Source organism: Myodes glareolus, chromosome 4 (assembly GCF_982192425.1).
Source record: "Myodes glareolus chromosome 4, mMyoGla1.1, whole genome shotgun sequence".
In the NCBI taxonomy this organism is placed as follows: domain Eukaryota; kingdom Metazoa; phylum Chordata; class Mammalia; order Rodentia; family Cricetidae; genus Myodes; species Myodes glareolus.
This window is the reverse complement of record NC_142029.1, coordinates 31220314-31237277: the sequence shown is the minus strand read 5'-3', so window position 1 is coordinate 31237277 and position 16964 is coordinate 31220314. Positions and strand designations below refer to the sequence as shown.

The 16964-nt window shown below is 36.4% G+C and overlaps 1 protein-coding gene across 1 annotated transcript in view; it reads right to left on the bottom strand.

The window, feature by feature from the left end:
- Positions 1-16964, bottom strand: part of Znf280d (zinc finger protein 280D) — an 83090-nt gene that overhangs the window by 60805 nt on the left and 5321 nt on the right. Inside the window, exons 2-5 of the mRNA XM_085689339.2 lie at positions 8325-8386; positions 5586-5747; positions 3086-3151; positions 2847-2986 (exon numbers count right to left, since the gene is read on the bottom strand). Of these exons, the coding sequence (XP_085545465.2) occupies positions 2847-2986; positions 3086-3151; positions 5586-5747; positions 8325-8352 (396 nt within the window). The 5' untranslated portion in view covers positions 8353-8386. The remainder of the gene's footprint in view (positions 1-2846; positions 2987-3085; positions 3152-5585; positions 5748-8324; positions 8387-16964) is intronic.

The window sequence follows — 16964 nt, the reverse complement described above, 5'->3', positions numbered from 1 at the left end:
AGATACCATCTCTTTGCTTTCTTCTTGAGACTGTGAGATTTATTTATCTAACTAAAATAGTCAACTTTTTTTCTCCAGCTTTCTACTCTAAATGCCAAACAACTAATGACAAGAATAAGAAAACAAGTTAACTATAACATTTACTGTATTTAAGAACATGAATAGTAATAACCTTTGGAACCTTACAGGATCCAAGATAGAAAGTCAGTAGTCTCTTAACTGTTTTTTGTCTAAAGAAATATTTTAAGGATATTTACTATTCACTAAGGTAACACTCACCTAACTTTCCAACATCAAAATGATCGTACACATTTATTTTTGCTATTTGATTAGATTTAAGCTCCATACCTTTAGATGGAACCCAAGCCTGACACTTGTTCAGGGAGTCAAGAACCAGTTACCTTGTTCTGTTTTATTTTTGGTCTTTTTGCTATTTTATCTTTTTTTTCCCCTCAGAGCTGAGGACAGAACTCAGGGCCTTAGTAAGGACTCTATACCACTGAGTTAAATCCCCAATGATCTCACATATTTAAAAATAACTAAACCCCAAAACAGTTTTGCATTTACAAACTAGAAATTAAAACATAAATATTAAATATTAGTTTATTTTTTAATTACATTAAATCCATTATAGAGCATCATGAGGATCTTATAAAAAATTATTTGCAGATACATAAAAGTAGTATTAGTCTTTATTTTTGTAATTTTTATCTTCATTTTGGGAGCCAGGGCTGCCGGTATCTCAGGTTAACCTCATAAAGTTAACTTTATGATACTGATACTGAGGATTTTTTTTTTAGATTTATTTATTTATTATGTACACGATGTTCAGCCTCCATGAATACCTGCAGGCCAGAAGAGGGCACGAGATCTCATTACAGATGGTTGTGAGCCACAATGTGGTTGCTGGGAATTGAGCTCAGGACCGCTGGAAGAGTAGTCAGTGCTCTTAACCGCTGAGCCATCTCTCCAGCCCGATACTGAGGATTTTTGTACAAAACTGAGGACTGAATAACTAAATTCTAAGGTGGATTCCGTGATACCATCTCCTGTACAGATTCCTTTCCTTTTAATGGGGCTCAGACAGCTGACATGATTCTTAACAAAATAACATGGTAAAGATGACAAGGTATATAACATCATTTTAGGAACAGAATTATTTCTTAAGACTAATAAAATCATGTCGGGCAGTAGTCCCAACACCTGGGAGGCAGAGGCAGGCAAATCTGTGAGTTGAGGCCAGACTGATCTAGACTGAGTTCCAGAACAGCCAGGATTATACAGAGAAAAGCTGATTAAAAACAAAACAAAAAAACACTATCACCTCCACCAACAAAGAACTCTCCCTTTCTTGAAGGAGGCAAGCAGTCATTTTGGGAAGACCCATATGGCAAGGAATTAGCCAAAACCCAGGATACTGAGACTCAGTCTGATAACCTCTTAGGAAACCAAATGCTACCAATAAGCATCTGAAACTTAGGAGATACTTTCCCAGTAACGCTCCGGATGAGACTGGTTTGAGAACCACATCCTGAATGGTAGTCCTATTAAAAACTAAAGCAGAGGATCCAGTTAAGCTACGATCTGCCTCCTACCAACAGAAACTATAGACTATAAGATAATTAATGTATGTTGTTTGTGTTTAAGTCATATAGCTTATGGCAATAATGATATGAAGAAATAATGTACCACAGCTTGTCAGCCATAATTTCAAGTAAAATGCAGAGAGTATTTCAGCTTACTAATCATGCTAATGCTTTTCCTGAAACAACCATCAAGATATTTCAGACACAGAAATGTTGTTTGTATACTACCACCCACTTTGCCACACAGAACATTTAAAAGACACATATTTAAGGGTATAGTTAACAAAATAACATTAATGGAAATTTATGTTTAATGTATTGAAAAATTTCATTGTGACACCGTCTGTAAGTGAAGTACTTCACTAAGAGTGCATGGTAGGTGACTAACCTGCAAACACTGTGCAGACGAGTCCTGGTTTTGACTCAAACTAAGCCATCAGTGGCTTGGCCAATGTTGTTTATTTCATCAACGCTAATGTCAAACAGTGAAAAAGAACAATGGGGTTGAATCCCAAACACTTGAAAGTGTCTTGAGGAACTCTCCAGAATTGCATACCATCCTTAGAACTGCTAAATTGAGGCAGTACTTTCATTTTGCGAACAATACACTCATATACAACATAAACACATGCATACGTGTGTGTGTGTATATATGTATATGTATTTGTGTATGCATATATATAATGAATTAGTCTATCCTGAGATCTGAGATCCACCCAGCTACGGGTCCTCAGTGAATCATTCAATCACTGTAAACCTCAGTATTTATTAAGCTTTAAAAATGGGGTAACAATGCCTGCTTTCTAGGTATATATAAGAATTAAATGAGATTAATTTATGCACAGCACTTAGTACAAATATTTATATCCATTATTAGCTTAAAAAATTTTAATTATTATCACTACCTATTACTAAAAATTTTTAACTAAAGTATGAAGGTACATTTCTCAGAATAAAATGCTATCAAGGCTTCTCAATAATTTCGAAATTAAAAATATCTGGCCGAGTTTGCAAACATAAATATTTTTCTATCATATGATATTCATTATAATCCTTTTATTTATACTTTGACAGCCTTGGTTTTCAAGGCTATACCTGAACAGTTTGAGCATATTCCCCATCTTACTAAGGTCATAAAGATGGTGACCTTGAGATACCCATTATGCTAACTAATAGGTGGCTACTTGTTGATAATTGATAATTTTACTTGAGTATTGCTAATATTTCCTGAGCTGGCTAAGGAGTTTCAAAAACACTTACAGGTTTAGAAAATGGTTGAACAATAACAGAACTATCTGAAGGTCTAGATTCAGGATGAAAATTTACTGGCAAGGCAGCCACAGGATTTGATGCTGGATTTGGGAAGCGTTGACTTGTAGGCTTGAATGAAGTAGTAAAACCTGTATTTTAAAATTACACAACACATTGAATGCATTTCTATATAATCAACTTTTCAAAATATTTTAGCTTAAAATTAAAGTAATATAATAATATTGTACCTCGGTTAAGTGCACCATTCTTTATTCCTCGTGAATGTGAGCTGGGGTTAACTCTGTTTAAAATATCTAAAAAATATAGAGATATTTTAAATTTGTTCGCATGAAATATACACTGAGATATTAAAAATTATGAACTGAAAGAAGATATTAGGAATATTATCACTAATTCAAAAAGCTTATCAGTATTAACTGTTTTATAGAATAAGCACAATTTTTCTTATTATAACTAAATGTCCAAAGGCCAGAATTATATTAATAAACCCAAATACATATAAGCCAATCATTCTGCAAAGCAAAGGCAAAAAAAAAAAGTTTTGCCCCTATAAAACCTTCCAAGTCGAACACGGTGGCGCATGACTTTAACCCAAAACTCAGAAGACAGAAGCAGGCAGATCTTTGTGAATTTAAAGTCAGCCTGATACATGTAGAGCTCTAGGAAAGCCAGGAATGTTACACAGGAAAAAACAAAACAAAACAAAACAAAACTGTCTCAAAAAGACAATAACCAAAACAAGCCAAAACAAAAACCTTCTAAAAACACATTTAAATGTGGTTGCATGTGCTTTCCTTGGGATGGTGACAGAACTGTACATATATTTGGATTTCTACGACTTAAAATTAAACCCTGATCTAGCCTCCATAGTCTATTCACAATTCTAAAAACCCTGAAGTTGTATAAAGGAGAATCTCCATGGACTATTTATCTTTATCTCTGAGTTTCAAAAAGGAAAACTACTAGAAGCTATAGTTTACTAGTATTCTATAATAATATAGTAGTATAATACTGGAATCTAAAGTCTACCTGAATATCTTCTAAGATGCTTCAGATCCATTATCAAACCAGAAATTAAGATTGGTATGACGTTGAGGGTATAATTTAAAGTTCTAACTCTTATATACATATGAATGTGTAAAGTTTCGTTTTTCTTTTGTGAGACGTTTCTCTGTGTATCCCTGGCTGTCCTGGACCTCTCTCTCTGTAGACCAGGCTGGCCTCGAACTCACAGAGATCCGCCTGCCCCAGCCTCCGGAGTGCTGGGAATAAAGGCATGGACTACCTCTGCCTGGCTCATTTCAATTCAATTTCAATTCAAAAAGAATCTAACATCAATCTCTTTCTAACAGAATTATTTTAAAACTACTATACATTGTTATAGTTGAGTACTGTTAATAGTCATCTATAATCAGTATAACTTCAACTAGAATCCTGTCATATTTTCATTTAGAGAATTTGAATAATAATGTTGCATATAATAACATTCAAGTGTAAGATAATCAATACCAAGGAAACAATAAATGAGAAAACAGACTATTCTGATATTAAACACATGCACACTAAACTCATCTTATAATCCAAATAGCATCCCACTTAGCATTGCGTGGGAAATTATCCATCACAGGAAATGATACTGACATTTCAGTTGGTTATTCTCTCCATAAAAAGCTGTATAAAAGTGCCATTCCAATATTACAGACAAGACAAGCAAGAAGGAGGCTTTCAGAAAATTCCATAGTTAATATTCTCTGTTAACCAAGGTAAATAAGAAATACTAATATGCTGGATACATTAACATTCAGTGATAAATTGTTCTGGCTTAAAACAAACATAATTAAAATGAGAAAGAATCTTTTTATCTTTGAAAGTTGTACACTTTGTGATTTTTTTCCATCAGGACGAGGTCTCACCATCTAGCCCTGGCTGGCCTGGAACCCAGAGATTCATCTGCCTCTGTCTCCCCAGTGTCTCCATAGTACTGTGAATAATGGTGTATGCTATGATGCCTGGGTCCAGTTTAGACATTTTTGAATAGATAGCTTAACAACTATCAGTTTTCTAATCTTAATACTTTGACAATGTTAAGTTCAAGCAGTCTAACTGAAAGTTAACAATCCAAAGGCTGTCCTACTAAAAAGCCTGAGATGTGAGGGTACTGACTGTGACATGGTAAAATTACAATGGCTAGAGACAAGACCCTCCGTATCACATATGTAACTAGCTGCTGGAAGACAGCTGTGGTCAGAAGGTATAAGCCACTGTCACACATTCTCTCTACATGTTGTAGCCAGGTGGAGATGACACTACAGTAGGGCCTGGATATGAGATTCTCATCTCAGACTAACACAAAATTTATTTAGTACATCTCAAAAGTTAAAACTAAACATTCTCCATTTTTCCTTTAAGCTATGCTGGGTTTAAGAAAGAAGAAAAAAAAAAAAGAATTAGATAAACTGGGTTTTCAGTACCACTAAAATTTTAATTTAATTCCTGCTCTCAGAAGACCTCCAATGCCACCAGCAAATACTTGCATTTCCCAGTTTGTTCTGCTGATATTTGGTGTCTACCCCTTCATAAAGCTCCAACCAGTCAACCCTGATCAGTCTCCCCAGGTAGTATCTCATTCCTAACTTCTTATGGTGGAATAGGGACATTTTCATAACAACCCTAAGAAATAACCTTATCCAACTGCTTACTTACTTTAAGTAAGTAGTAAATGCTTACTTGAAATTGCTGGTTTTGAACTTGCTATCTCTGCAACAAAGATGGGCTCATCATCATCATCATCATCATCATCATCCTCTTCAACTTCTTTCACTTTCTTCTGCCATGGCTCTAGCTCCTCTTCTTCACATTCCATAAAGAGTTCTGCCATTTTTAAATTATCTGATTTTTAAAAGAAGCAGCATTCTTTTAATTGAAAAAATTATTTGCTATATATATTTTGAATCTACTTTAATAATCCTAGTAACAATTTCTGAATTGATGTTTATGGTGAGTACATGAGAACAGTAAGAAACTAAGATCTTACTTTCTAAGCTATAATAAACCAGTAGACTTCAGACAAGCAAAAGTAATTTACGGCACCTAGAAAATACAGTCAAAATGAGTTTCAGTCATACATCTAGAAGGATTATATCCTATCCACTGTCCAAAAAAAAAAAAAAAAAAAGACATAACTAATAGGGAGGAGGTGGACTATAGCAAGAGCCATAGATGGGAAATAAATTAGAATGAACCAGATTTAGAAATGCAAGGCAAAAGAGAAAAAAAAGAGGGGAAGTAGTGCTAGAGGAAAATATAGGAAAGGACTGGAGATTATCTCAAGTAAAACAAATTACACATTTCTCCCTAAAGAAATTGAATTAAAGGAATGCATATAGTAAAAACTACTTAGAAATTCTGACCAAGTAACTCCTCTCTCTTAAGCACCAGGAATGTTAGTAAGGAAAGTGTTCTATCTAAAGATCAAAAGACGGGAAAAAAATTAAAAGGATTCTAGGAAAAAGATGACACAAAGCAAGAAAAGTAGAAAAGAAACTGGTATATTTAAAGGCATCAAACAAAAAAATTAATGTTTGAATAAGAATGAAACTAACAGGGCTTAGTGGGTGGGTAAAGGTACTCGCTGCCAAGTCTGATGATCTGAGTTAGATCCCCAGTCCTTAAGTGGTGGAAGAAAACCAACTCCCATAAACTGTCCTGACTTCCCATACATTTTTGTATATAAGCACACTCATGGACATGCATGCACACACGCACACATACAAACAGCCTAATAAACAAAAGGTGAGACATAGGGAGCAAAGGACATGGCATTCGATATAAAATAAGTCCCAGAAAAGAGTAAGTCAGTAGGTCTAGAGAACAACCAGATGTTCTTTCTAGTTGGATGGATGAAGGATAGCAACACTTCAAAAGGATTAAGTTAACTGTAAGATCACCTCACAGGCCAAGAGATAGTGGAGCACACCTTTAAAGATGATCTCAGAGTACAAGGCCAGCCTGGTATAGAAAGCAAATTTCACAACAAGCAGGTCTACACATAGAAACCCCGTCTCTCAAAAAATAAAACAAAACAAAACATAAAAAATAAAATGGGCTGAAGAAGTTGCTCAGCAGTTAGGAGCATGTACTGCTCTTGCATATGACCCAACAGACCTGGCACTCTCCCCTGGAATTTGGGGCACCTCATTCATACATGAACATAACCACCCTCCCATACACACACTACACATAATTAAAAATAATGAATTAAGAATATAAATAAAAAGAAAGCTAAAACAGGGCTGGAGAGATGGCTCAACGGTTAAGAGCACTTGCTGGTCTTCCAGATGACCCCAACCTCTTTTCTGGACACCCATACTGGTGGCTCACAGTCCCCTATAACTCCAGCTCCAAAAAATTTCAATGCCCTCTTCTGATCTCTGCAAGCACCACATACACAAGATATAAACTCAACACACACATACACATAAATTAAAAATTGTGAAGAACACATTTTTTAAGAGAAATCAAAAAATCCATCTTTAATTATATAACATTCTTAGTAAAATTGATGATTATACACACACAAAAAAATTCAAAAAACTTTGGCAGAGCTCCTGATTCTTTAAACTACAAGCATATATTGGTTCACACTGTAATGGATAAAAAAGAAATACATAAACAGAGGGAGGCAAGGTGGGGAAAGAAAACAATGTTAAGGGCCTCAACTAATAACAGGTATGTATATGAACATAACTGGAGCTTGTCCAGACATGAATATAGTAATACTACCAAAGAAATAATCTGAGGTTCTAGTTTAAAGAATATCTTTAATTTATCATTTCTAAGTATTTTTTCTATTATACCAAAGTGCGCCATTTCTGCTTTTAAGCCAAAATTAAGACAACATTCTACCATGTTCTTAATATGCTCATAATTAATCACAGATTTAACATGAGCTAGAGCATTTCTTTCAGCATTCACAAAAGACATTAAGCCAAGCAATACTTTGGTCCTGACTTTCTACCCTCAAAAATTATCCAAAAATAAATTTCTACCAAATTAAACCAGCTAGTCTATAACAGTTTGTTATGGCAACCCTTGTAAACTAATATAGTTTATAGCACATGCATGCATATATATGTTTGTGTGTGTGTGTGTGTGTGTGTGTGTATTTAACAAGGCTAAGCTACTGTTAATATATCAAAGACTGTTAAGAAAAAGCTATAATTCTTTTATATAATTTTTATAAATGCTTGTACAAGCATAGAAGAATAACATGTACTAATGTATACCAAACTGATAAATAGTAGCCATTTCCATTAGTAGAAATAAAATACTTCATTTCTGCTTGACTTGTTAGTTATCAGTTACCTCATCAATACCAAGGTTTAAGTCATGCCCCACCTCTCACCCTTCACCACACAGTGCACTTACCCGTTGCCTATGAGCATCAATCATTGAAGCAGCACTCACCTTTCTGTCGAGAGGAACTGTCACCCATCAAGTTGCAGATCTGACGTTCTGTAAGTTGTCACCTAAGTATTGACATTGACATCAGTCAATTTTGAGTCATTTTAACTGCAAATATTGATATGTAAAATTTGCAATTAAGAAATTCTCAGTCGGGGGGCTGGAGAGATGGCTCAGGTTAAGAGTACTGTCTGCTCTTCCAAAGGTACAACATTTAATTGCCAGCAACCACATGGTGGCTCACAACCATCTGTAATGAGATCTGGTGCCCTCTTCTGGCATGTAGGCAAAACACTGTATACATAATAAATAAATCTATCTTGGAAGAAAGAAAGAAAGAAAGAAAGAAAGAGAGAAAGAGAGAGAGGGAGGGAGGGAGGGAGGGAGGGAGGGAGGGAGGGAGGGAGGGAGGAAGGAAGGAAGGAAGGAAGGAAGGAAGGAAGGAAGGAAGGAAGGAAGAAAGAAAGAAAGAAAGAAAGAAAGAAAGAAAGAAATTAATTCTCAGCCAGGCAATAGTGGTGCATACCTTTAATTCCAGCAATAGGGAGGCAAGGACAAACAGATCTCTGAGTTCCTGACAAACCTGGTCTACAGAGTGAATCCAAAGCCACCCCAACATTGCCAAAAAAGAAGTAGAAGAAGAAAGAGGAGGAGGAGGAGGAAGAAGAATGAAGAAGAAGAGGAGAAGGAGGAGAAGGAGGAGGAGGAGACAAATTCTTGATAAAGAAATTGGGAAAATGGAACAATAGCTAAGAACATTTGTTGTGCAATCAGGAAGACCCCAGTCTGAATCCCCAACACCTACATAAGCCAGGCATAGAAACATGTGCCTGGTACCTGTACCCTCAGTGCTGGAGGACAAAGGCAGGTATATCCCAGTAGCTTGCTATCCAGTCTAGCCCAAATAGTGAGCTTCAGGGCCAGTATGGTACTATATAAAGGGAGTAAGGCAGAGAGTAATAATAATATAACAGGGACCCAATGTCATTCTTTGACCTTTGCCCAAACACACAGAGCATGCACCTGCACTCACACTCCATAAACAAATACATAAGAAAGAAGAAACTGTTGGATCTAATTGAAATATTTAAACTTACCATGTGACCACAAAAGGCAGCAAGTTATCTCAATTTGCCTTTTTAGAAAATAAAGATATCTACCATTAGGGCATATTACATAAAAGTATATACAATTTACCCTTTATATAAAAATCTGTTAGAGTTGGATGTTTGTTATGCACATAATTTATTTAAAATAATTGGTTCGTTCCTGAATAATTCCAAACTTCAGCAATAAAATTATATCAAGTACTTCCAATTTCAATAAATATGATAAATTAGTAAATTAAAGCTAAGTTTTTGTGACAAGCATGTGAAACATATCTATAATCGTGACAGAGGCAACGTTTGATGCCTGGACTACACAGTGAGACACTGTCTCCAACAAATTCACAACAAAATATATGCGTAATTTCATAATATATGGAATAATTTCCTCATAATGCAGTTTTAGTAAATGTTACTTCCCAAATGCTAACTGACACTAATCTGTTCCTATTCACACTCAAAACTATACTTCAATAACAAGACATAATTTTAAATATATTTTAGTGTTGTGGAATATTTGTTCACTGTGTGAAGATGTGTTGCTCTGACTGGTTTAATAAAGAGATGAGCAGTCATAGCCTGGAAGCCAGAGATGGGAATGCTGGGAGGAAGAGAAGAGACACCAGCGAGACATGGAGGAAGTCGGACATACAGAATGGAAAAGAGGTTAAAAAAAGTCACAGAGCATAATGTAGATTGATAGAAGCAGGTTAATTTAAGTTATAAGAGCTAGTTGGAAAGAAGCTAAGCTAAAGGTCAAACTTTCATAATTAAGTCTCCGTGTCATTATGTGGGGGCCAACAGTCTAAACAAAGTCCAACAAGAAAGATTTGTTACATCTGGTACCCTACTTTGGGCACCAAATGATGCTTTTCGTTGGCTTAAAGAGGCTGTGCAAGAACTTACTGATATTTTAACATCTGTGAGCCCATAGCCACTCAGGCTGTGCCCTGGAAGGCCTTCTAGTCTCTCAGCCCTGGTAAACTAAGTCTCTATCATTTTTTTTTTACCAATAAAGACTTCAGAGTCAGATGTTGGGGTGAAAACCCGCTAAATCAGAGAAGCTGAGAAGCAACCAGCTAAGCATGCTCTTTGGCCGGAAAGATAGCAAGAGACACGTCTCTTCACTCATTCCCAACAACTAAAGGAGTGTTGGACGGTTCCAGCACTTGACTGAGGAAAGTGTATCTCTGTAAGTTCAAGGCTAGCATGGTCTACAAAGTGAGTTCCAAGACAATCTGGGCTGTTTCACAGAGAAACTGTCTCAAAAAAGTAATAACAACAAATCACAATTATACTATCTGTTGTGGAATATTACTTTAACTAGGCAAAAATATATTACATTGGTTTATGCTGTATTTGAAAAAATAATAACAACAACGAATCACAATTATATTATCTGTTGTGGAGTATTACTTTAACTAGGCAAAAATATATTACATTTGTTTATGCTGCATTTGTTTAATGATGTAAAAATGTGTTGTTTTGCCTGCCAAAGGCACCTGACTGGCCCAATATAAAGCTTGAATGGCCAATAGCTAGGCAGTAGAGGGCTAGGCAGGGCTGGCAGGCAGAGAGAATAAGAGGAATCTAAAAGGGGGAGAACAAGAAGAGAATGAGGGAGAAAGAAAAGAGAAATTCTCAGACCCAGTCAAGCAGCCACTACCCAGTCAGACACAGAATAGGACATACAAAATGAAAGAAAGGTAAACAAATAGAAACAGGTTAAGTTACAAGAGCTAGTGGAACAAGCCTAAACTAAGGCTAAGCATTCATAACTAATAATAAGTCTCCGTGTCATGAGTTGGGGGCTGGTTAGCAGCCCAAAAGAAAGTATGCTACAACTATAAGACTCATATAATTCTATTAAGTGGTTAAATGAATTCCATGATATATGCTTCACAATTTAGGAGTGAAGGCATTTATTTCGATGACTAAGTCACCTGAAAGAGAAATAGAATATTCAGCAGAGGCATTAGCTTGAATTTTACAACTCCAAAAGTTTTCTTGCCTCTTCAAGTTGCTTCTGAAATAGCCAGAAAAAGATTACTCTACTTCAGCTACAGAGTCAGGCACAGACTTCATGCTCATGTTGAAAAATGAATTCCAAGTAACTGATTTAGTGAGGATCCTTCAGAGGCATAATGATTTGGTGCAGAATGGGCTTGGAGCAAACCTAAAATCTTCAACTCGATCCTTGGAATCCACATGGCCAAAGAACTGACCCATGCAAGTTGTCCTCCTACTTCCACAACATGTGTGTACAGGCACGCATGCACAAAAGGAAGAAAGGAAAGGAGGGAGGGAGGGAGGGAGGGAGGGAGGGAGGGAAAGGAAAGGAAGAAAAAAAAGAAAGAAAAGGAAGGGTAAAAAAAAGGTTAAGACTTCAAAATACAACCTAACCTTTTGTAGATAAAAATAATTATAATGTCTATTTTATTAATTTTTCAGCTTTTACATAAATAAGATTAAACTATGCCTTAAAAGTGTTTTTACCTAGAAGTCAATGGAAAATCTAAATACACATAATTTCTTATTAATGTTTGGCAATTTATGAACTTCTGGACTAGAGATATAGCTCAGGGGTAGAATGCTGGCCTAACATGCAGAGGGTACTGAATTCAATCAAAAAAAAACCTAAATCTCTTAACTATGAAAAATTACTAAAACACTGAGTTGTGAAAACTGATTTACTGTGGTTGAGAGTAAAGCGGGTAGAGTGCTTGCTTAGAATATTTAACACATTGTGTTTGATCTCCTACATCCTCCTATCTTCTCGGCTTTGAATAGTAAGATAAACTCTGAAATCAGTACACTTCAACACAGTTTTGTACCATCAAGGCGCCTCAGAAAGCAGAGTGCTTGCTATGTAATACTGGCAGCATGAGTTAAAACCCTAGAGGCCATAAAGGTAGAGAAAGAACTGACTCTGCAAAGTATATACATGCCATGGCATGCAGGCACACATGGTACACACACACACACAAACAACAAATAAAAAGAATGTCACAGTTTTAATTTTTAAACAAACCAAAAGCACCAAATGTCATTTTAAAAAGTATACATTTGGAAATCTTAACAGCAATAAGAAAACAGAAAAGAGGAAAAGTTGGGACTCAGTCCTGACAAAATTATAATTATAATCCACTTGCCTCTGTCAAGTGCTAGGATTAAAGGCATGCGCCACCACCGCCTGGCCTTGATTGTAATATATCATTACTTGGGAGGTTGAAGAAGAGGGATTTTAAATTCAGGTCAAGCCTGAGCTACAGAGGAAGGCCCTGTCTCTCAATCATTATCATCTTTGAGTAAACTATACAATTTCATTCTTTTGTTTGGCTGGTTTTTGTTTTTTTGAGATAGGTTTCTCAGTGTAACCTTGGCTGTAATGGAACTTATTATGTAGACCAGGCTGGCCTAAAACTCAGAGATCTGCCTGCCTCTGCATCGCGAGTGCTTGGACTAAAGGTGTGTGCCACCACCACCCAGCTACAAATTCATTCTTAATGTCAAGTTTTAACACAATTACTTCCATTCATTATATTTTACTGCAAATTATCGTTGTAATTTATAGTCATAAAATAATTATAATCATTATACAATTATAGTTGCCCTAATTAAAAAATTATTTCATCTAATGCTCAAACCATATCATTGTGAAAAGTGAGTTATAGAGGCAGGTAAGTACTTTCTCTAAAGAAATACAACTATGTGATGATGGGAAGAGATTCAAAGATTGGGGAGATTGTTTGGCAGTTAGGGTACTTGTCTTGCAATCGAGACCTGAATTCCAGTCCCCAGAACCCACACCAGTAGTTCCTGAATAAATTGACCAATGGAGTACTAGACTAGCTTATCAGTGAGCTCTTGGTTTGGTTGGGAGACTCTTCCTCAGAAAATAAGGTAGATGAGCAATCTAGAAGATTCCCAACATCAACCTTTGGCCTACACACATGAGTGCACATAGAACTCCCCCCATCCTCCCAACACACAAATATACGAAATTCAAGCACATTCATTTCAAAGGCCAGAGATTTCAGAAACAGCACTATTTCAATATTCATGAGAAATAAAAGACAAAAATTACAGGGAGGAGGCAGATTTCATTGTAATATAGCAGTTAAGAGGTTTCAAAAGATGAATTCTAAAGAACACACATCACCAAATGGAAAAATATGGAAAATTTCAACCATTATGAAAATGACAATGTCCACTTTCAAGGTCCATGCCAATTCTAATCTAGTACAGGAATATAAATTTTTGCCTAAACTGACAAATGAGGAAGGATCTTTCATTTGATCACTTTTAAAGTGCCATATTTAGGACTTAAACATTTTGGTTATCAAGCTATTACTTTCAGTTTTTTTCTAGAAGCTTCTAGGTAAAACAGAATGAATGAAGAAGTAGAGTTAAAATCCAACACTATACCTAAATCTATTCAAAACAAGCAAACTTCTGGTGAAGAGGAAAAAAGATAATTCATAATCTTAAGTAAGCAATACAAATTTCATTTTAGCAAAGCTGTGATAGTTAAAAATACAACTCTCAAAAGATACAGATATAGAACACAGATTTCTCCATCAGGCATATGGCTAGGGTTAATAGCTTTATTAAATACTGTTCAGAGTATTAGCTTCCTAGGTCTTGTTGCAAGTTCTACTTAGGAGTTGGAAGTAGGGGTTTTGAGTAAAACTGTTGGCTGTTAAGCCCTTAGAATGACAGCCATCAGATCCTTCCTTTATGCTTCTTCACTGCCACCCATCCCCCTTTTTCGTTAAGTGCAAGACCCCTCTGAGGGTTGGGAACCTTTCTGAACCTGAATCACTCTAAAGAAACTACTCTAGCAGCAATAATCAAGGTCTCAATGCTGCTGAAGCCACATCTCTTTCATGTCCAGACTTGCTGCAGCCACGACTACGTAATCTGCTCTATAGTTAGAATTTCCCACTGCAGAAAAGAGAAAACTCGGTGAGCTTTTGAAGCTCTTGCTCATTCTGCAGTTATCATTGGGGATGGGAGATATACTACTCCTGTGATTCAATTAAAAAAAAAAAAAGTCTATCATTGGTGCACCAAGAGGCCTGTGCCTCGTGGAACTGGCATCCATGCACATGCAAGACTGTATTTGATGAAATTACAATCTGAGCACAAACATGTAACATATAAGCAGGCTTTTTTCTAACAATATAAGCAGGCTATGTCTTAGTTTGACAGGTGGTCTGGTCTGGGAGATGTCTACTTCAGTGTTCTAAGATTAGACCCAATTGTCTTTTTTTATCAAGAATAAATCAGGCCAGCACATGGTGGCACACACCTTTAATCCCAGCACTCAGGAGGCAAAAGTTGGTGGATCTCTATGAGTTAGTTCAAGACCAGGTAAATCTATAAGAGTTTCAGGACAGCCAGGGCTATTCAGCGAAATCCTGCCTGGAAAAAAAACAAAAACAAAAAAAACAAAACTTCTTTATAAAGGAACTTCTTCACACCAGAACAGGAAATCCCTTTGTATCAACTCATCAATTAAAAAAATCTTGCAAACTTGATCTAGGCTATAAGCCATTTGTTCTTTATACTCATCAGTCAGAATTGAACTGAGCAAGGCAGCCCAGCTACAGTCCTTTCTACTGCACACTACTCTGCTAAAAGTATCTACCTGAAGATCCCCCCAAAACTCTTAACAGCCAAACCACCTTTAAATGTTCATGTCTTATCTGTAGCTATTTTAACTCCATTTCTTGAAAATAGTGCACACAACTCTCAATCAGCTACTCCTTTGAACCCTTTACAGATTCTCCATATCTTTTCCCCCTTAAATCATGTAGAAATGAGTTTTCTGTAGCATGAGACCTCAGACTGATACCCAAAAGACAATGAATAAATTCCATAGCTTAAGTTGTAGAATTATCAAGTATGAGCCTCTAGCTCTGTCATCTTGCCTGTGGTTTAGTCCCTACTGAAAACTGTCATCTGGATTTTATTTATTTATTTGAGACAGGGTTTCTCTGTGTAGTTCTGGCTGTCAGGGAACTTACTCTGTAGACCATGCTGGCCTTGAACTCAGATCCACTTGCATCTGCCTAAAGTGCTGGGTGGGATTAAAGATATATGCTACCACCTTCCCATTTGCCATCTGGATATTTAAAAACCTGAATTCTGTTTTTCTCAATCCTTCCCTCATAATTGAGGTTTGAAGTCTACTATGTATTATTCATTCACAATAATCAAATAAGTGGTAACAACTCCAATGTTCAACTGCTGGATTTTTAAAACTGTGGCATTCCATACAATCTATTATCACTCAGTCATTCTTTAAAAAAGTACTGGTATATGTTACATAAAACGTTGAAATATGTTAAATAATGAAACAATTCCTAAGAGCATATATTGCTATATGCATAGATCAGTGCATCACTCAACCCTCATCAGAGAAGCTTCTTCTTGTAGTAGACGATAATTAACAAACCCATAACAGAAATTGTGTAGGAAGAGACTTTTGTTTTGAAACAGTCAGCCCTCAATGGGTATCTATCTTTATCACAACTCTCCCCTCAAGGCTCGTGGACCTATGTAGAAAAGGAAATGAGGCAGGAAGACTGTAAAACAGTTTCTGGAACAGCATTTTCCAGAAACAATTTGCACAAGATCTGCACGAACTCAAGCCCAACAAAATCCCAGCTTGGAGAAGAAGAAATAAAGACTGAGTCCTGCCTGAACCAGGAAATCATTTGCAATTGATAGCTGCTAGGAGAGAGAAAATCAGTTTTCATCAAAAGAGTGACACTGAGTATATCAACAACATCCCTGGGCAGATTCCATAATCAGCAGTTAACCAACAAAAATCAGACTCCATGTGGTTTTTTAAAAATTTTTTGTTTTGTTTTTTCCCTAAGAGAAAGAACATGAAGGTGGTTGGGTGGGGTCGTGGTGAAGAATCTGGGAGAAGTTGGAGGAGGGAAAGAATATGACCAAAATATAGTATATGGAATTCTGAAAGTCTCTTTTATGCCTATCTAGTCAACTTATTTAGTTTGCTTGTTTATTTTTTGAGACAGAGTTTCTCTGTGTAGGCCTGGCTATTCTCAAACTCAGAGATCCACCTGCCTGACTGCTGGGATTAAAGGAGTACACCATCACCGCCCAGCATCTATTTGTCAGTCTTACAGCTGTCCTTCAAAATCTGTATTCACTCAGTCATTTTCAAGTGCTTAGAGTCTTTATATCAAAAGTAAACAGATTTACTTTCCAAGATTCACTTTATACTTTGTCTCTTGACATACAGATCACACTGTGTGGATTTCAGTCATTTAATACAGAATCTCAACCGGTATCAAACACGGATAACTTTACACCAACCCAGGCACAGCTGGGCTGTCTTTCTGCTAAAGTTTCCAGTGTGCAGTGAGTAGAAGAACAGACCTCACACTCCAAGGGACCAGACTTTCAAAAGTGACTCATACTACTAGACCACTAGGACTGTTCAGATGAAATGAAGAAAACCCAGCCTCACAAAACAGATGGAGAGCATGACAGTTAATCT